At 43.0% G+C, this 20,745-nt stretch overlaps 1 protein-coding gene across 2 annotated transcripts in view; it reads left to right on the forward strand.

Annotated features, from left to right (window-relative positions):
- The first annotated feature begins 11,677 nt into the window (after positions 1–11,677).
- NDST2 (N-deacetylase and N-sulfotransferase 2) overlaps positions 11,678–20,745 on the forward strand; it is a 25,319-nt gene continuing 16,251 nt past the window's right edge. For both annotated transcript variants that reach the window (XM_029086458.1, XM_029086459.1), the window contains exons 1-3: positions 11,678–12,897; positions 20,237–20,324; positions 20,518–20,672. In XM_029086458.1, the coding sequence (XP_028942291.1) occupies positions 11,905–12,897; positions 20,237–20,324; positions 20,518–20,672 (1,236 nt within the window). In that variant the 5' untranslated portion in view covers positions 11,678–11,904. The remainder of the gene's footprint in view (positions 12,898–20,236; positions 20,325–20,517; positions 20,673–20,745) is intronic.

Raw genomic sequence — 20,745 nt, forward strand, 5'->3', positions numbered from 1 at the left:
TTCTTTTTTGATCTTAAGTTTGTTCAGAAGCCTTCTGTCCATCCACGCAGGTCTCCTGCTGTTTTTGCCTGCCTTCCTCTTTGTTGGGATGCATCACTCCTGGGCTTGGAGGAGGAGATTTTTGAGTATAAGCCAGCTGTCCTGAGCCCCTCCTCCCTCCAGGAATTCATCCCACAGTATCTGAGCAAGCAGATCCCTGAAGAGGTCAAAATCTGCTCTCCTGAAATCCGGGGTGGTGAGCTTACAGTACACAAGATAAGAAAAATCAGAGTTTGGATATCCACACTAACTTTACTCACCCCTTTGCAGCAATGTTGAGTAGAAAAAGAAGAAAAAAAATCTTGTCTGGAAGTCTAGTGATAATCTACTCTGGGGCTACTAAAAAACATTAATTATTTAGTTATAGCGTTGCTGCGAAGTCAAGTTTAAATTACTCGAATGCTCTAAATGTGGTTGTTTCTCTCCCATCGTATATGTGCAAAAGATTTTAGTGTTGAGTGATCTGAAAACTGTAAAGTATCTATTATCTCACTGAGATCAATTAGCACATTTGTGCTTTAGATTTCAACATTAATGATGAGATTTCATAATTTCTAATGTTTCATTGCGGGTATTCTTTAATGTAGGTAATGTACACTGTCAGCTAGCTAATACCACTTTGGTCTCTGTATGGGAGGTGGTTTAGAATTGAAAAGGCAGAAACCACTCTAAGAAAGTAGATAAGGAAAGTTCCTGCCTAATGCAGATCTTGCTGCCTTCCTCTCCCAAATGCTTCTCTCTGGACCAAGGTAAGGGATGTGTGCAGTTAGACACTACTGCAAGCCTATTAGATTTTCACAACCAAACCAGCAGTGGCTTTAGTCAGGATATGAATGAAATAATGCTGTGATGTGTCCAGAATGTTGCAAGACACGGTGAATTTTAGACTTGCAGACTATATGAGCCCTCCTCTGTCAGCATTAAATACCTAAGCTGTAATACAGAAGCTGGTGTATTTCTGCGGGAAACTTGTCTTTGAAAATGAGCTATGAAGCCTTTTAGACCCCGCTTCTTTTGATTATTAAAGAACCTATGTTTTTTAAAAGTAAGCAAGTTAGACCTAATGTCTCAGGTAAATTCTGTCTTTAGGCACTATGTTTCTGCCTCCTTAAGCAATGTGAGCTGTCATTTGCTCCTACTCCCCTCTCACTCCCTGTGCACTCCTCCCCTTATCTCTTCCTCCTACTCTCAGCTTTGCATTTTGTTTCATGCTGCTTCCTATTCCTGGAACAGTCTCCCAGTCTCTGCTGCCAAATCCTCCCTCCTTCTCTCTGCTCTTGTGAACCTGTTTCTTCCAGCAATCATTCCCAAGTTGTTTACTTGACTAATTGTCTCTCCCTATGCTTTCTTTCCTGTATCTGTTGTTCTGGATTATGTTTCTTAATGTGAGGTAGTATGTATGGCAGAATAAAGGAGTGTATTTGCCACTGTTTGCATTAGCTCTTTATACAATGATTAGTAATAAATTCCCCTTCCCATTTTGAGTGCAGAATTTTTCACTTGGTTCACTATTTTCTGTACACTGTTAAAGAGCAGCCATTTTTATCTTAAGGTAATTGCTAGGCTGTGGAAAATTAGTGTCTATTACAGCAAGCACTGTCAGCTAGCCTGTCTGTATAGGCAAGGTTCAGCTGTGATTATCAACTTGCATGAAACAGTGGTAGAAAACACAGGGGTCTGGGCAAATCTGGTGGTGCTCAGTAATATTACTGTCATTGCACAGCTTCACTATGGAGGTAATTGTGACACCGTGGCTGTTATTTTCCTAGCATGGACAAGCTGGCAGAGGTACACATGAAGATGTATCTGCTTACTGTTTATAAAGCATTTTTGTGTCCTTGTTTGTGGAATGAGTCTTACTGCAAAAACATTGCAGAATAGCAGAAGAACCCACCATGTTAGTAAAACTACATGTTGGTAAGTGGTTATGTTGTTGTATGCAAGAGGGGGATCAAGTCATTGGGTTTTTTGCAGTGCATTTTATAGGCAGAATGCCTTCTACCAGACTAGACCAAGAGTTCTCTTTCCTACTGAGCACCTCGCTGTACAGGCTGATGCGTGTTTCCACCTAGAGAGTTTCACTTTTCTGGAAATTCTGTTCTTTCCATTTCAATTGAAACAAGGCAATCTGATAATTGATTTTTTTTAAGGTTACTGGGATTTTATTTTCAGTTCAATTACTTGAACCAAATTGAAGATTTATTAAGAAAGAAAAAGAAACTCTGAAAACATTAATGTTGCTTTAGACTGTTTCATAATAAACAGTTCTGAATACTTCTATTTTCTTAAGACCCACTTCAGATAATATCTGACCTTGTATCTTACTGCTGCGTGTGAAACTGAAATAGTTTCATAATTGTTTAACCCTATAGATACTTATACAAGCTTGCACAGTGGCACACAAGACTAACCCCATTAATTTTGACATGAAGATTAAGCATACTTTTTTCCATTGTCGGGGACTTCAAAACTAAATTTATTCATGGAAAAATAATTTATTACTTCAAAACATAAATAGTTTCTATGTTAATAAAGAAATTAATCAGATTTTCAGTAGTTTAATGCATTTTTTGGGGAATTGTACTACCTGTAAGTTTTTGAAAACAGTCTCCAAGATAGCAGATTTAGTCTCCAAAACCCATAATAGGGCACCTTGCAGTTTTCAGTACCCGCATCCTTTTGTCTTCAGCTGCAGTCCCTAATGGAGATGTACATTTTGCTCAAAATTCTTGACCTTTCCTGAAAAAACTTCAGTTTTATCAGAGGGTAGATTTGATTGCAAATATGGCAGCTTTTGTTTGTGAGTTTGTCTGTACTGTTAATTAGTCTGTTAATGACGTCCCGGACTTACTCTGCATGAAGGAATATTTTAAAGATGCAGCTTCATAGTAGGAAAAAATTCTACTCGTAATCAGTTGACTAATTAGAAGTGTAAGAATGTAGCACTCATTTTAGCAATTAAGTCTATAAAATGGGAGGAAGGTGAAAAACTAGTGATGTGTAATTACAGTTTAAAATGAATTAATATATGGGACGTCTTGAAATAAATTTTATTTCTCTGTATTGAATGTCTAAAAACAAGGTTTCTACAAAGAGGAAAAGAAGGGTTGAGATTCTTTTTAAAAAATGTGAACCTAGTACAGTGTAAACTGTGGTGTGAAAATAAGTGTGCATTGCCTGCATTGCTCTGATTTTGTAACAATTACAAACACAGATGGTTTGAGAGAAAATTAAGTAATTCCACCCACATTATGCCAGGGAAGTCTAACAATAGCCACAACTCTTTATCACCCTGTTTCTCTAGCAGACTCCCTCCTGCTGTCACTTAAACATCCTTTATGCATTGAAAACATACTGGTGTGTGAAGCTGCTGCAGAGTCCATCAAGGCCATAAGGACCCCAGTAGGCTAAAGCTGCCTTGACCCACCATGCTTGGGGTCTCCATCCCCCCACCTCCTCTGACACAGGCAGCATCCTCAGCAGCAGGACCCAAACAAGACAAATAGAGGCGGCCAGTGACAGCCACCAAGTTCAACCTAGAATCCAGTGACCACCAGATGAGTCCATAGTCATCAGGCAGGTCCAAAGTTGGGTCAGCAAGGCAGAGAGTACTTGTAATGTAGTTCAGGTCGTGGCCTGAGCTCACATACATCTTGCATGTCAGTGGAGGCTGGGCAGGGCATTCAGAAGCTGTTGGTGTATGCAGGGCCCTCATAGTCTTCCTTACAGCGCTTACCCTTCAAGATCTATTTCTGCCATAACCTTGTGAAAAACCAGATGATGATTTTGATTTCACAGGTGGCCATGAAGGCTTGGGGAGGGCGGTAGAGCACTTTGCATTTGTTCCTGTCTTGCAAAACCCAGCCTGCAAACTACTGCCTCAGCCAGCCTGTGTAATCTCCATAGACCTCAAGTCATCCCTTTTCCACTCATTCTACTCTTCTTCCCCTGCTTGTGTTTACTCATTTTGCTTTTGCTAGGCCAGAGTTATAGCTTGCTTATATCACTTCCCCCTCCTTTTTCTAAAATGAGTTTACACTGCATTATAAAAGCTGTCTTGTAATAGGTAAGCCAGCAAAAATGTGAATATTTTGTTTTCTGAATCCAGGAAACTTATTTATTTCAATCACACCAAGGTAATAGAGAACCGAATATTAGAAACTACAAAGACTGGGAGGTATGCCATTAGCTTTACACTGGATGAAACTCTTTTGAAAGCTGAAGGCAGGCAGGAGGGAGCTGCTGTACACAGCTGGGGATCATATTCTTTTGACAAGCCCAGCTAATTCTGACCATGTGAATATTGCTGCAAATACACAAGAACAGGTGAGTGCAAGAGCCTTTCCTGAGGTTTTATGCTTTGGTGGAGCACAGCTTTCTTCTGATGTCACTTTGGACAAACTTTCAGTGTAACAGTATTAACCCGTTCTCTACTGTCATATGTTCCTAGATAAAACTGATCAGAAAAGATTGGTTTTTTTATGTGTAACCTGACAGGAGGAAGCAGTTGGATATAGAAGATCAGCCTCTTGCTAATTGAGGTGAAACTTTTAAAGTGTAGCTCAAAGGAGGAACAGTTAGGCTGCTTTCATAGCAGTTGCAGATAAACTCTCATAACACACGTTTCTATATTAAGACACTCAACTCTGACTGACACTGAGTTGTCTTGGTTTTGTCACAGTTTGGCTGTATTTTCCCACTTGATTAAGTTACTTAAGACATTAGAGAAGACATTTTGCTTTCTGCAGCAAGGTCATTTAGCTGAATTGTGATAAGCAGGGTACATGACAAAATGGAAATTAGATCCTTGTCCATATCGAATGCAGAAGGAACTGCATTTATTTCCTGTTCTCACAGATGAGTTGAAGATGTTCTGCCATGATAGAGTATACTTGCTGATTACCAACGTAAGGAGGAGGCTGAAGACGGTGTGGTCCCACCACTTGGGGTGACTGAGATACTCACTTCCCACCTGGGTGGGACTGGAGAGCAGGTTGGAGTACCCCTTGTGTGGCAGGCCCTGAAATGCACTGACTCTAGTTCTTGACTCACAGCTCCAAGGGCCTGGCCGCAGAAAGGAACTGGTGTCTCACACCTGGTGTGGGAAAAGGGGTAGGGTCAGAGCACACATAGACCTATGTGTCAGGAGAGGCACAAAACAGAAGGAAGGGTGAGGGCAGAATGAAACTGCAGTTCTCATGGCATTATCACACCTGACACCTGGCTGTTAGAGTTTCAGCAGCACATAAAATAAAGAAGTAGGGATGCCCCTTTGGTTAACTCTGAGGAAAGTGCCTCCTGTCAGTTATATCCTCTCAGTTGATGGAAAGCTCTGACTTCTGAGTGCTGCCACTCCCACAATACTTCTAAATCTTTCCTTTTCATTCCAGCAAGGGTGTGCAGCTGCCAAGCTGCATATTTTTTTTATTAAGTAGGTAGAATCAGCAGCTGTTGAAGGCTGAAATTTTGTTTGACTGTGTGTTTTTTAAACAGTCTTCAGGTTCCTGATTTGCACATCTGATCTTTAGGCAGGCTGAAAAAACAAGACAACAACCCTTCCCAAATTTGTCCTGTGCCGAGACAGTGAAACATGTAGGGCCTTGTGGTGCTGACATTCAACTTGAGGGAATACCTTAGTGTAGAAGTTTGAAATTCCCTTGCTTTTGAAACTTAGTGAGGTCAGCTGTAATGACCCTAAGCAGTGAGTGTAGTATGACAGGGAGAAGGCAGGGACCTGAAAACCAGTTTTCCTGGAAGCTCTTATAAGGAGGAGCTTTTCTTTTTCAGAGGAAAGGATTGATTTACGTTGCTAGCAGGTAGTGCTGTGCCTTGTCTTTGTCATTGGCATGGGAAGGACTGAACCTGTTGTTTCATTTTTTGTACTGTAAAGGAGTGAGAGAACAGAAATCTGCTGCAGACTAGGTTGTTGGTGGAAGGGATTTATCGTGTATACCAGCAGCAAGAACCTTGCAGGAGTCAAGAGATCCCTGTGCAGACCCCGTGGATCTGGTCTGGCAGCATGAGCTGGCCTTGCCAAGATCTGTGCCTTCATGGTGCCTTCAAACTTCATTGCACAGTCCAGGCTGGGAGGAGTTCATGCAGATCTGTTTAGCATGGACTGCAGTTTGTTGCTCTTGCAAAAGGTGTGAAGTTACATACCTGTCTGGGGATGATGATTAAAAAATAAAAATAATTATGACTTCATCACACACAGGTCTTCTCCTCTTACATCAGACTGACACATTTCAAGCCCGCTGGGCAGCTGGCAGCTTTCCAGCTTACACAGGTCTGTACTGAAAGAGGCCCGTCCCGGCATGGGGACTTGCTGAAGCCGAGCACAGCACTGGCTGGAGGCTGCAAGCCTGCCTGTTGGAGCAGCATGGGCACCATTAGTGTTCCCTGCCTCTTTGATCTGAGTTTTGTATTCCTTCTTGGGCAGTCTCCCGCCGCAGGATTTGAGTGGCAGTGGGTGCTAGCTGAAGCACGCGCCCAGAGCCCAAAAATGAGCTTGGCTGGCAATTGCATTACAATGGGCTGTAATTTCCACAGTATTATTTTTATCCAATATGTGGAATACAACCAGCGTTCATTCTCCTGAGGATCTACTGATTCTTTTGCTGTGTGGCTCACTGTGCTCTGCTGACCTTATTTGCCAGGTTCCTGCCTTCATGAGAGACTGGGGCTTTACCTGGAGGCCTGTCATACAGATACCACTGCAGACAAGGGAGGAGCTGTGGTGTCTCACAATCAAGCAGCCAAATGAGGAATTTTGTGTCACAATGACACCACTAAAGTGGAATGGGTTGGAAAATCAATCAGATTCCTTCTCTGATTACTGTGTAACTCAATTACTGCAGTCCATCTGGGGCTCAAGGCAAGGAAGTGCCAAAGAAAGACCTCTGAATTAGAGCTGTTGTGGACAAAGGCAAGATCCTGCTGCTGTGTGTTCCAGAAAGAGGGGTTGTATTATGAATAATAAAAAGGGCTAGGGAAATGTACTGGTGACACTGGTTTTTAGGGTGGTAAGACTTTCTGCGGCTCAGCGAGGAAGGAGGAGTGTGACAGAAGGTCTTGATAAAGGTGTCAGATGATGCCCATTATCTTCCACGTGCCTTGGCACGACAGTACCAGCAGCCCCAAACACATACATTCTGGTCGCTGGTTTTGGGTAAGTGTTGGTCTTTAGCATTGATACTGATACCCCACAATAACCTCCAAGCATTGAAAATATCTGGAGATCAGGCATTAAAACCACACAATTCTGGTTGCTATCTTGCTTTCATTTCACAGCAGTTGCCATGTGGTTTAGCAGCTGATAATACACAAAACAGTTTATGTTTCACATTAACACTGTGTATCAGTAGGAAACAGAACATCTAAGTTTTATAAAGTGTTTGTCTTAATGCTGGTGGTTTGTGAGATAGCTGACCTTACAGCTGATGCTCTCTAATGTAGCCATGCTTTTCTGGCAGGACGAGAGCCTGCTGAGCCCACGTCCTTGTACCGGTGAAACGCTTCATCCTTGCTGTGCGTTCTGACTGCAGCCTCCTGCAATCTGCACTCAAGCAGTACTGGCAGGAGTTCAGAGTGGACCTCTAATTTATCTACAGACCTGGGTTTTTTGTGGTGTTAGATTCCGAGGAGCTTGATTTCAAAGAGGACACAGGTATTTTCCTTTAAGAGGGAGCAATTTTCAGTGTGGCTTTTTTTTTCTTTTTTTTTTTTCTTTTTTATTCCAGTATAGATCTTTCTGGGCTTTGTGTTTTGGGTATGGGTGGTTTCTGACAGCTCTCTCACCTTTTAATATAAATTTTGGTCGCTATATTTGTTTTGTTGCTTTTTTTCCTTTTCATTTGAACCTAAACCAGCTGATGTGGTCCTCAAAGAACTAAATGCATACCATGCCAGCTGGCGTGCCCTCTGGCTGTGAAGCCTTGTTAAAGAGATCGGAGCTGACAGATTCTTGAGCAGCAATCTGATACAGGCCTTTTTTTGTAATTTGTTTTTTTTTTGAGCTCACCCATGTAACAAATGGGGGCTTGTTTGGGAGCTTCGCTAGAGGCTTGAATGGAGTCATTGTTATCAAAACACTGCTGTGATTCAGAAGTGCCCAGGAAAGGGGGTTTCTCTCCCTCTTGCCCCTCAGCTGGGCACTGCAGGTGTAGCAGCCTATCTTAAACTCTGGTTTCATCTTAATTCTACAGAATAATCCAGTTGTTTTGTGAATTTTATCTTTAAACTGATAACCAGGAAATTGAAGCTACAGCTCTTTGCAAAATGGAGACTCAGTTCAACACTAAAAATGAAGTCGGAGAGGTGAGAGTGTAACCAGGGAAGAGAAGTGTTTTCCAGGTTGATGTTTTGGGAGTAGAGTTGTAAAAGTAGTACAGTACTTTGCCAGGCTTTTGCACAGATCGGCATACTCTCAGTTTTCTTACTGTTACCATGGTGTTTAGATTACAAATTCTACCCCAGAAACAGTTGCTTATAAATTTCTGCAGGCAATGCAGGGGCTCCTAAGCTTATTAGTCCTTCTTTACATTATTTTCTTCTGCAAAAAGAACTTCTTGTCTAATACATGTTAAGATAGTGAATCCAAAACAGTCTAATTACTCTATTTTATCCAATGGGATTAAAATGCAAAAGGATGTGAGCTATTTGGGAAGACACTGACTTGCAATTCTTAGTCTTCTCAGTCAAAATTGAGCATGTAGGAATCTGAGTGTTTTGCATGAATTTGTTGCACAGGAGTAGAATGAAGACCAGTTCTCACAGCAGCTGATATGCATGGAGCTGTGGATATATTGTGTCCTACAGGGAATGGACCTCATGAAAAAAGATGCAGCATTTGGTTTATGTTTCTGTCTAACCTCTCTGCCCTGCTGAATTCTGCCTCCACTGGCTCCTGCCTCTGCAGTTCAACGCGACTTTGGAGCTCTGGTGGCAATCTTGAGGGTGGTAACGTCGAGGTTTTCCTTGCAGAGTCAATGGGAAGGGAAAGGCTCATTGTGGAGGTGGAAATGTTATTTTCCTGGTTAGTTTTGAAAGGTGGCGCATGTTTTTGGGTACTGTGCCGATACACTGGCAGTCCTGGTATATCACTGGTACCGAACTTGACTTGAACTGGAATTACAAGCCATATCCTGCACCCAGTCCAGAGAGTCATGCATTCAAAATCAGTTGTCACTTCAGTAACAAAAAAAGGAAAAAGCTATCTGAATTCTACTTTTTACATCTTCCCATAGTAATTTCTCCCCATTTCTCCCTTGTTCTTTTTCCAATAAAAAGTTAACAGTATGTAGAGACAAAACTGAAGGATGACTGGTTGTCTGTGTTGAAGAAAATACAGCTTGTTGTCGCTCACTGAGCTGGATTTCCAAAGCCAGCTCTGTCATATCAGAGGACCGTTTGGGAATGGAGGTAATCCATTTGGAGTCCAGGGAACAGAGATTGATTGATTGATTAATCTTGATTTATCTGCTGCCTTGCAGTGTGACCTTCAGTAAGATTTGCTGTGTTTCAGTTTCTCCAGTGGAAAATTATTTCTGCAATATACTTTACATTTACAGTCTACAGCTATTCTGAAGACCTCATTGGGGCTAATGTTTCATTGTGCACTACACAAGCCAATCCCTGCTCTGCTGAGCTTATAGCATAGAAGTTACTTGAGATAATACAAAATGATCATTATAAGGCTTGTGTAAAGAGCACTCTGACTCTTTTCCATCTGCTGACACAAAGTTAGCAGTGTTACATCTCTTCATATAAAATCTGCTGGGGTTTTTTTGTCTCTGCTTCAAGCTGCACCAGCGGTTTGGAAAACAGCCTGGTGGGAGTCTTTACAGTGAGAATTGTGGCCTCATCTGTGAACTGATATTTTCCCTGACTCAGAAGGATTTTTTTTCTGTTTAGTAATACACATTACAAAACAGGCATCTGTCTCGCAAGTATTTTTTTTTCTAGTAGAACAAAATAAGAATCTGTCTCACAAGTAGTTGCCTTTGTGGTGGAGCTACCCTGACTTTACCGTAAAAACCTTATGTCTGTCTTAAACTCATGGACAAACTAGTCTTCTAATATTCTTTGTTTTATCAGAATGATAGTGACAGAAAGGCTCAAAAATGGGAGGAATGGAGAAAGGATGAAGAACTGTTTTGGTAGTACTTTTTGTTATTGTTGCTCTTGTGCCTCCTGGTGTTGTAAGCTGTGCCAGTTGAGCAGGTGGTTTAGAGGGATTGTATGTGGTGGAGCACGTGTCTGCAGGAGTGTGGGTGTGTGAGTAAGAAAGGGTTTGAGAGAAAAAAGGGGTTTTTAACTTTTACAGAAAGCTCATTTTGGGCATGACTGACTTGGTGAGCAACATCTGGCATTCACGGTGTCCTTGCACCGTGCTGGGAGGGGCAGCAGGTGCTCCCAAAAAATGTGCCTAATTCCCAAGTAATGTACACCTGGGTGTTGTTGCTGTAGGTAAGTCACACTTCTGGTAAGGGAGAGAAAACTACACAGTTATTTTATTTTTAAACCAAGGAGCAATTTAGTTACTTTCCCTAGTGTTTATGTTTTAGATGGCTTGCTATTTGTTGGCTTTGTTGAGCATTTTATCCTGGAAAAATAACAACATATGGTGAAATAGTCTGCTGTCATAAACACAAAGCGGGAGGTGAGAGAGCTTCATAATAAGCAGCTTTCACATGTTTGAGACCAACCCAAATTTACTTCATGCTGTTGGTGATATAAAACTAGCTTCATGTTCTTCAGTGGCATGTGAGGGAAGGTGAGGAAGGTTTCAAGAAATGTTTCCTCTCCAACTGCCACTGAATCAGTTGGCAGCAATTAGGTGTGCCATGCATAGGCAGCTCCGTGATGCCTGAGGAACGATGCCTCTCTCAAGCTGTTTTTTGAGCCCTGGAAGAACACGAGTTCCCCGCACAAGTGGGGCAGCCTTGTAGAGAGGGATGGGAACCGTGGAAATAGGGAGCTGTGGGGCAAGAGAGCTGGTGGGAATTTGAGGTGTCCTGCTGGGTTCGGGACAGCCATATCCTGAGGGCCTAGGAAGTCACTGGCAAGGACTTGGACACATCATCATTAGGATGAGAACAGGACAAGACGGAATGAGAGGGCTCTCTGCTCTTGTTAATTTTGAAATGTAGGATAGAATAAAAGGGGTTCATTTTTTTCTGTTCAGTGGCATAGAGAGGAGTTGGGGTAGGCCAAGTACACCGGCTCTGTTTGCTGTAGTGTGTGATGATCTCACCCAAGGCAAATGCTGAGTCCCTGTGCACCTTTCTTCCAAAGGCTGTTACGGTTGTTCTGTCAAGCTCCAGCACAAATGGTGTGTGTCACTTCCCAGGGAACAGATCTGCCTGCTGACAGGCGAGTGATGCTGCCCACCTAGCACCTGCTGATCCTGCCGTGTTATCTCAAAAGTTAAATACCATTAATCCATACTGAGCATTGACTTTTTCTTTTTTAAGTTGCAGGACGCAAAGAGAAGGTGCCATCATGTGAATGTGAAACAGCTGAATGAGAAACAAGTCACCTAGGAAGGCTGAGCTGAAGCTGCTTGTGCACAGGATGACAGACTGATTTGCTGCTGGAGACGAGATTCAGGAAACCTCACTCGTCCAAAAGACTTTCCTGAGTGAGAGGGGAGGAACAGGAGGAAGCATACAAAAGAGCGATGGGAATTGAGGGCCATGGTTACTTGAGATAAATGGCAGATCCCTGGGAGTTTAGCCCTGTAGCTGTCTGCTTTAGCTTTGTCTCTGTCTGCAGCTGCTGCTGGGTACTACCACAGCAGCACTGGAGATTTCAAGAGCGACGTGGGTGCAAAGTGTGAGGAGGGGGTGGGCAGCCCGCCTCACCATGATTCAGTTGTGGAAAGTAGTGCGGCATGTGCGACAGCTGGAGCTCCACAGATTGATCCTGCTGCTCATTGCCTTCAGCCTGATCTCCATGTGCATCCTGGCTTACTACGTCACTAACAGTCCCAAAATCAAGGAGCCACCACCTCTGCCCTTCAGTGACTGCAGCAACCAGCACCGCATCTTGATCCCACCACAAGCCAGCTGGAGGCTCACAAAATCTGTGGACACCTCACGCACAGAACCTGTGGTGCTGGTCTTTGTGGAAAGCATTTACTCCCAGCTGGGTCAGGAAATAGTGGCCATCCTGGAATCTAGCCGGTTTAAATACAGGACAGAGATCGCCCCTGGCAAAGGGGATATGCCCACCCTGACAGACAAAGATAGAGGACGCTACGCTCTTATTATCTATGAGAACATCCTTAAATATGTGAATCTAGATGCTTGGAACCGAGAGCTGTTGGACAAATACTGTGTAGAGTATGGAGTGGGGATCATAGGCTTTTTCAAAGCCAATGAGAACAGCCTGCTCAGTGCCCAGCTCAAGGGTTTCCCCCTTTTCCTACATTCCAACTTGGGGCTGCGGGACTATCACATCAACCCTAGTGCCCCCCTGCTCTACGTCACCCGGGCTAATGAGGTGGAGCAGGGTCCCCTGCCTGGTGATGACTGGACTGTGTTCCAGTCAAACCACAGCACCTATGAGCCGGTGCTGTTGGCCAGCACGAAGTCCTCAGAGTCCATTCCTCACCTGGCCACCCACAAAGCATTGCATGCCACGGTGGTGCAGGACCTGGGTCTGCATGATGGGATCCAGCGGGTTCTCTTTGGCAATAACCTCAATTTTTGGCTGCACAAACTCATTTTTGTGGATGCCATTGCCTACTTGACTGGCAAGCGCCTCTGTCTCACTCTTGATCGCTATATCCTCGTTGACATTGATGATATATTTGTGGGAAAAGAGGGCACTCGCATGAAAGTGTCCGATGTAGAGGTAAAATCCCCAGAATAATTACGGGCCCCAGACAAATTTCTATTGTATGTGGTATGCCAGGAAAGTCAAGGTTGCATTTAATTTGAGTGAAAGAGTTGATTGCTGCAATTATTCTCCTCTTAAACAGAGAAGTAGCCTGTAAAGATGCAGAGGCACCACATGTGAAGCTCTCACCACTTTGTTGTGGTTTAAATAGAGCATTTTTCATTCTGGGACTGTAGCTGGCCTCTCTGAATTTAAGAGGAGGATGCCTGTGGTGGTCTGTCCTGTCTCCTCTTTAACACAGGGAATATGCCTATGTAGATTTCCTCTGTCAACCTGTTTGTAGTGGTACACTCTAACTTTCAAAAGGAAAAGGCAAGTTGTGCTAGAATAGACAAACTGTATTTATTGTATTTATGATTTATTATGATATGTATACACTGTATATATTATATTGCAGAACTGTAAGCTGGGCCTTGCATTGTAAACTGCTATAGTCTTATGTTTTATCATAGAATCAGAATATTGTGAGTTGGAAGGGACCCACAAGGATCATTGAGTTAAACTCTTGCCCTAGCATAGGACAATCACAAGATTGTGTCATACCCCTCCTGCCCTTCCTGGTACTGAAAGTGCTATGGCGGGGGTGGGGGCGGGAGAGAAAAGGGAAAAAAAAAAAAGGCAACCCTGCTTTTATGGGTTTTGGGGCCTCTTTCTTCCCTTTTACCTTGAAGTGCTTCTAGCTTTTCAGGACATTACCAAATTGGGAAAAGAAAGATTTTTCTCTCACCCTTTGTTACACCCCCTCATATCCTCCACCAGTGACCCCCATCTCTGGGCAAGGAATATCCAAAAATTCACCAGGGAAACATACTCAGATCAAGCCTTCATGAGAACCATCTCTGTGGCCTCATGATTGGGAAAGAGAGATGCCATCTTTGTGGTTTGCTTTCCTTGGCAGTTCCTTGAGTAATACAGTGACCTATTAGGAAAGGATAGGGGAAAGGGAAAGGCACAGAGAGAGAGATTTTGTGGAGGAGAGGGAAGCAAGACAGGCAAAGGAGAAAAAAGGTAGGAAGAAGGTATGAAACTAAGTGCTCTTTCTAATTCTGTGTCCTTGAAACCATGTGATAAAGTGTTCTCTTAAGTCTCTGGTATGTATACATATGCTGCCTCATGGAGCCAAGTCCTTGCCTTTGTATCTTCCCCATCAGTTCTGGTTTTTATCCATTGAGGAAGGTGCATTGCCTGTTTCTCCAGGTGTGCTGACACTGTTTCGAGAGGTACGAGGCCTCAGGCCTTTCACTCTGAATTCTTGTTTAGCACTTGCCCTTAGATAGGTCCTGGATGGAGTTCCTTGGGTACCAGCCGTGATGACAATAAGCCTGTGACAGCAGCTGCCTCAGCATATTTCCAAAACAACTTCAGAGTGAAACACGCTTTAACCTTTCATCCAGGGGCACAGAACGTTTGAGACAAAGATATAAGACAAAATACCTTTGTATGTGTGTGTCCCCTTACCTGAACTGAACCTCATCTGTTACACGTTCCCAAGAGTGCTCTTCCATCTCACTACCACCCCTTCTACAAGTCTTACCACCTTTTCTACATGTTCTCTGCATCTGTGCAAGACATGTCTCAGTTCACCTACCTTTTTTTTCAGGTCTTTGAGATTTTAAGTTCTGCTTCTGATCCCAACTTTAACTTGGGGAAAAGGAAACACTTGCATTCTGTTTGGAGCTAGCTTTATCTTTCCAATACATTTGAAGCTGCATGCCTGAAGCAGCTCTAATTGCATGACATTATTTGTTTTACTTGCATTATTCTTTGATAATTCTTTAGAGCCACCTTTGACCATAACCCTCTAAGCAAACAAGTATAAAAAAAGTGTTTCCAAGCAGACAGGTATAGAAAAATTGAATTTACAGTACTTATTTAAGGAAAATGCAAAATTTTCTTCCCTTCACTTCACTGCAGTGTCCCTGTGTTTTGAGGTGCTGAAATGCTCTGAAAGATTTTTTTTTTAAGGATCATGATCTTCTTGGTCCTAAGCAAGCCTTGCACCCTCTAGTCCAAACTGGCAGAGATTCTTACCTCTGTAGAGTTTGTGCAGGTTACAGACCTGTGCTAGAAAACAGGAGGTAGGTGGCCAAAGCTCTTGGAAACAAAGGCTGCTCTAGTGATGTTAAAAACAAACCCAGACAAAATAATTCTGAAAGATGCTTTGTTTAGGTTTTTGCAGGGTGAAATGGAGGAATAATCTGTGATCAGTAAGCAGAGAATCTCGGGCAAAGCAGATAAAACCCAGATTTATCCATTTAAAAGAAACTCTCTGATTGCAGAGCCATGAGAGATTAATGATTTTTATTTTTTTTTTTTTTATAAAGCGAGAAATAACTACATGGATTGTTGATAGCCTCTCACCATGGGGAGAGAAGGAGATATAATAGTGATAGAACATCTGGCATTTTCTTTGGCCTTTTATGTGAAGCTCTGTTTCAGGGCTGTTATCTCAACACACAGCTCCTTATCTTAAAGCTTAGATTACAGTGGCCAGCATAGCGGTTTGAAGGTTGGATGTTGTGTGAAACTGTAAAATTGACTCTGCTGTCCCAGTGAGCCTGTTTGCCATATGCAGGTCCATGGCCAGAGAGCTTCCCAGACAAAATGACTATTAAAAGAAAGTGATGAATATAATTTGATCAAATGCATGCCCACAGTAGATGTCCTGTCATTTTTCCTGAGGAAAAATGTTTTTATTTGTGATGCTTAAAGGAGAGCCAAATAGCTTTCTTCTTTAACAAGAAAAAAAGCAGTTGTGATTGCTTTTACTTTAAAGATAGTAACCCTTGAGTTCCTGTTTCTGCTGAAGCGCTGCAGCAGGAGCTTGCAGTCCTCTATTAAAGTGAAACAGGTGGAAGTTGTACAAGGAAAACGTTTTTCCCTTGTAAAGTTTACTAGAGATTTGAGCTGCACATAATTAACAAAACAAAATCTCGGAGAATCCCTTCTCTTCTCAATTATTCCACATTCAGTCTTTTCTAAAATCATAATCCTCAGAATTTACCAAACCTCAGTGGAACTGGCCAACAAGGATGCGCCGTTTCTAATGCAAAAGGATCTGGCTTTTATGATCCTTCCTGGTCATCTTTAGGTATGAGGAAAGAAGATTAAGCAAATGAGATTTTGCCTTTTTAGCTGGTAATCTCTACAAGGGCATAAATAGTGAGCAATCATTGCTAGCAAGTCTGAGAGCAAGCTAAGTGAAAATCAAGAACAGTCATTTCATTTTGAGTTATGAATGGTGAGAGTGGAAGAGAGAGAATCTAGTGAGGGTGGCTGTCAGCCAGTTCTTGCCGTTCTGATTTGTAGAGGATGGTCTTACCTGAAATGAAAATACTCAGCAGTTTCCAACTCCCTGACACTAACATTGTAGGGGAGGTAGAAATACCAGTACTATGAATGCTTTCTTTTGACGGCGCTGTTTTGAGCTGTACCAGTGCTACTGCTGGGCAGTGAGAAAGCTGCAGAAAATCCTCTTGGGAACGTGCTGCCCAGCCTCCACAGGGACAGTTCCTATGAAGAAAGTGTTTCTGCAACATGTTCCTCATATGCGTTGCATGAACATTTGAGAAGAGGCTGTCAAAGCACTCTGCTTTCTTCCTCCATTTTTTATCATTTGTTTCTCTTCACTTGTCCATGTACTGTTTTTCTAGACTCATGGTATTCTCTCTTCCCAGTATCTGACTCAACCTTATTTCATCCTTTTCTTTTGCCTCTTTTTAGAGGGACCTGAGATAGGGGAGGTAATAGTTTAGGGTTTGTATGAAACAGCTGAAATCTCTGCAAACGCTTTTGAAAGTTATAATTTTCATAGCTAAAAAAGCAGAGTTGCATGAAGGTTTAGCCCTGTGTTACTGTGATGCCAAGGACACCATGCCATCTTAGAAGAGGATTAGGTCCTAAAGAAGCAACCTAGAGAGGGTACAGTCAGAGTGCTGTGGCTTCCCCTGATTTCTTCCTTGCTTCTAGAATTTTAACCCAATTGAGAGAGTTTTTGTCCTTCACCAGATGGTATCAAGAGCTTGTAGTAACTGTTGAGTAAATCTTTGGAGATTGATCAGTGAGATTATATAGATTTTTTAATGTGTTGCAACAAAAGGCACAATTTAAAACTTCTTTCCCCTAACATTTGCTTAGAAGTAAATATTTGTCATCATTTAAGATTATAAAAAGGCCTTTTTTAAAGTGATGGGCATCAAACATCAGACTGAAGCTTAGACCATTTTTTGCATTGTATCCAGAAATGTGCATTGGAATGTAGACGTCTGTCACTTGGGCCTGCAGCATGGCTGCCCCAATTATGTACTAAAGGCCTCCAAAAATACAGGTCGTGAGTTGCAGAGGTTGCTCTTGATAGACTATGACAAGTGTGAAGCAGGTCTGACCTTCATGTGGCTTACAAGTTCTGGTTGCCAGTGGAGACCGTATCTGTTCCTTCCTAGTGGGCTTGGCTGCATCTGGGCAGGATTTTTGGAATGGAAGATAGTTAGAAAATATAAAACAGAAATACTTGGAGGGGTTAGCAGGGCAGTTTTCTAGGGGACTTTGCTTTTTAGAGATGGGGGATAGCTAAAATGCTAGCCCCTCTGTCCTGTACCACATGAGCAACTCGGTTTCTTAAATATGCACATGAAGATCTGTATGCATCTGGCTAGCTGTTTTATATCTTAATGGATAGCCCACTCCACATTTCTTGATTGCCTTTTGTTGAAGAATCTCAGAGCATATTATGGATATAAATGAAATGCCACTTGAGTCACCTGCAAGATATTATTAGTACTATCATATTCATCCTACTTTATAAAAGAGAAATGGAGTGCCGAGGTGTCAGAGCAGAGAGAAGTGCCATCTTCCCAGCCTGTTTGCACATCTGTATTGTTTCACCTCACAGACCTCTTTGAAAGAGTGTGCTAGGGAACAGTGAATGCATAATTTGTTGAAACAAATTTCCACGTATTTTACTTGGCACCTTAGTGTCTTTTGTCCTATGCAGGGCAAAGACATTTCTTCAAACCTGTGCCATGCCACCTTATGGATGTGGCTGTGAAAAGGACCCAGCATCGGCTGAGGGGTGGCACACGATTAGCAATAAACCTGCCAGGAAGCAGGGCTCCATAGTGTCAGAATTTCTGGGACCCCCATGGCTCCTCCCTGGTCCCTCCCCAGACACAAAGGATTGCTTGCTTGCTGGAGGAGGGCTTTTTGGGATTTATCATCAGGCAGATGTGTCATCATGGTAATCCCAGCCAGGCTTTAAATCTCCCTCTATGCAGAGGAATGCTAAGCCTCTTAACCACTGTCTTTCCTCTCTCCACCTTCCTACCCAAGCCTGAGAAACTGGATGTGCCTTTCAGGGCAGCAGAGAGAAGTGGTGAGGCTTGGGACAGCTCTGGAGAAAATAACAGAAAGTGGCACTTTCCTGTGTAAGACACTGGCCTATGTGTTCAAGGTGCTGGTCTCAAATCTGATGAGGTATTGTCATCCAGTTGGGCAAGCAGGTGCTTTCTGTAGAGAGATACACAGCTCTCAGTCTGTGCTCCCTGATGTGTGGGATGAGTCCTGTGTCTTACAGGGTTATTTGAGGGCAACTTGACCTCCCATTGCCTATTCTGGATCTTGTGCAGCAAAGGAGGCTTCAGCCATCACTACTGCTGGAATGTCGTCTTTTAAAAGCACTTCCATGTTCATGCTAAGTTCTGTAGATGTCATGTACTGTACATTTCTTAAAATACTACTCTTGGGTGGGGACTGGTGTAAGGATGTGGTAGGCATGTGGCTGTGGAGGAGCTGGGATCTCTGAAGTTTGTCCCAGGCTGCATTTGATGTCACTGTTGTGTGGACATGGGGAGGAGGCACAGCCGATTAAGTGCATCTCTAGGGAGAAGTCTGAAAGCTTGATTCCCTCAGAGAGAGTGTTGAGAATGTGTGTAGGACTGCAGAAATAATCTGTCTGGTCTTCCCACCTGGCCGTGTATGAGAGCTCATGGGCTGCCTACCTTGAGAATAAAACCACTCAAGTTCTTTGCTCCAAGATACATTTGCAGTGGATAGGTGATTGAAGTAAATTACAGAAGTCATCATTATTAAATGAATGTGATGATCAGTGTTTGGTCAACACTGTTGCTTGTGTATTTGCATCTAACACAAGTCTGCTGTTGAGAGATCATCATGTTCACCTTGTTGCAGCCAGTGATCCATTGCTTTCTTAGAAAAGCTATTAAAATTTAAATAACTGTCTGGGCAAGGACCATCTCTGTCACCTGCCAACAGCCTTCCTGCCAGGTCCCTGTTTGCTTGAGAACTTCTCCCATGGGGAGCTGCAGCAGTGACACTTTCTGAAGCATGCAGGTAGCAGCACAGTATGCATCTCAGGGCTTCTCTCTTTTTATTGTTTTCCAGCAGAAGAAATTGGACTGGAATTAGTTTGTGCCTTATTTGCCTGTGACATACTGAGCCTTGGGGGTATTATTTTTTCTGTCAAAGCTGTCTTCTGTCTTAATGTGTACACTGTTGGACCTTGGGCTTTGTGGCACAAGGATCCTTCCCTTTGGCTATAGCAGTTGCTTTGGACATTTAAAGCAGACACAAGTGAGCAAGAGAGAACCTGTAGGAGATGTGGTGAGTGTGACTGTCAGCTCCCCCAAGTTTTCTTTCCAGAATCCAGAAAACTTTCCTGCTATAAAAGGATTTTGTCACTTTCAAGGGACACAAAGCCAGGGATACCTCCCTTCTGTGGCAGGACTCCTTGCATGGGTAGTTCTGAAAATCCATCTTTCCTCTCTAAATTAAAGCCCCCTCCCTTTGGATCATTTGGTTGCTGAATGTTCACAATATTATTGAATTATCTTCCTTCAACTGTGCACCATATGCTGCCCCATCTTCCTTATTAACACATAGAAAGGGCAGAGGTTCAATAACACTGTCCCAGCCAACATGGGAGAGGGAGGGAGCATTGAGGTTGGACCTGGAAAGAGTAAGGGATCTGTTGCTTGGAAGTGAGATTTATTGTCTTAGCACAGACACTCTACTCTGGTCCTTCACGTTGAAGTGGAGAGCATCCTCTGACTGTGGTTTTGAAGTGACATTGTTTAGTACAGCAGAACTACTTGAAGTAAAGTCTGTATGTCTTTAATACTTGTCTTGGCTACTCTGCTTCACCCCACAGGCAACAATGCCTTAGCCCTATCCCCTGTGATACCTCCTCAGGCTCAACTGGGCACCAGTAGAGCACAGAGAAACCTTATGGAGCAACTGAATATGAACATTTCTTTTCTCTTTCCTTTCATTCAAACAGGCTTTACTGAGCACCCAGAATAAGCTGAGAACTTTAGTCCCAAATTTTACCTTCAACCTGGGCTTCTCAGGGAAATTCTACCACACAGGTAAGCCCCTGGCACCACTTCATCCCGGTGCCTGCATACGGCCCCCGTGTTCATGTGTGTGTGGGTAACCCATTAGAGAGAGCATGATTCTCTGTTGGAACGACTCAGCGTTGCAGGAGATTAGCCATTGCTTTGAAACATTGAGCCCCTCTTCTGTGTTTTGATTTTGCACTTCCTTTTCTGCTCTCTGTAGGTACAGATGAGGAAGATGAAGGGGATGACATGCTGCTGAAACACAGGAAGGAGTTCTGGTGGTTCCCTCACATGTGGAGTCACATGCAGCCTCATCTTTTCCACAATGTCACGGTGCTGGCTGAGCAGATGAAGCTCAACAAACAGTTTGCTGTGGTAAGGGGCATTGCAGTTTATTTACAGTACTAATACTTAAACATTCTTCTCCTGGAAAAGCTGTTTGGACCCT

This window comes from Antrostomus carolinensis, unplaced genomic scaffold (assembly GCF_000700745.2).
Source record: "Antrostomus carolinensis isolate BGI_N321 unplaced genomic scaffold, ASM70074v2 scaffold3838, whole genome shotgun sequence".
Taxonomy (NCBI): Eukaryota; Metazoa; Chordata; class Aves; order Caprimulgiformes; family Caprimulgidae; genus Antrostomus; species Antrostomus carolinensis.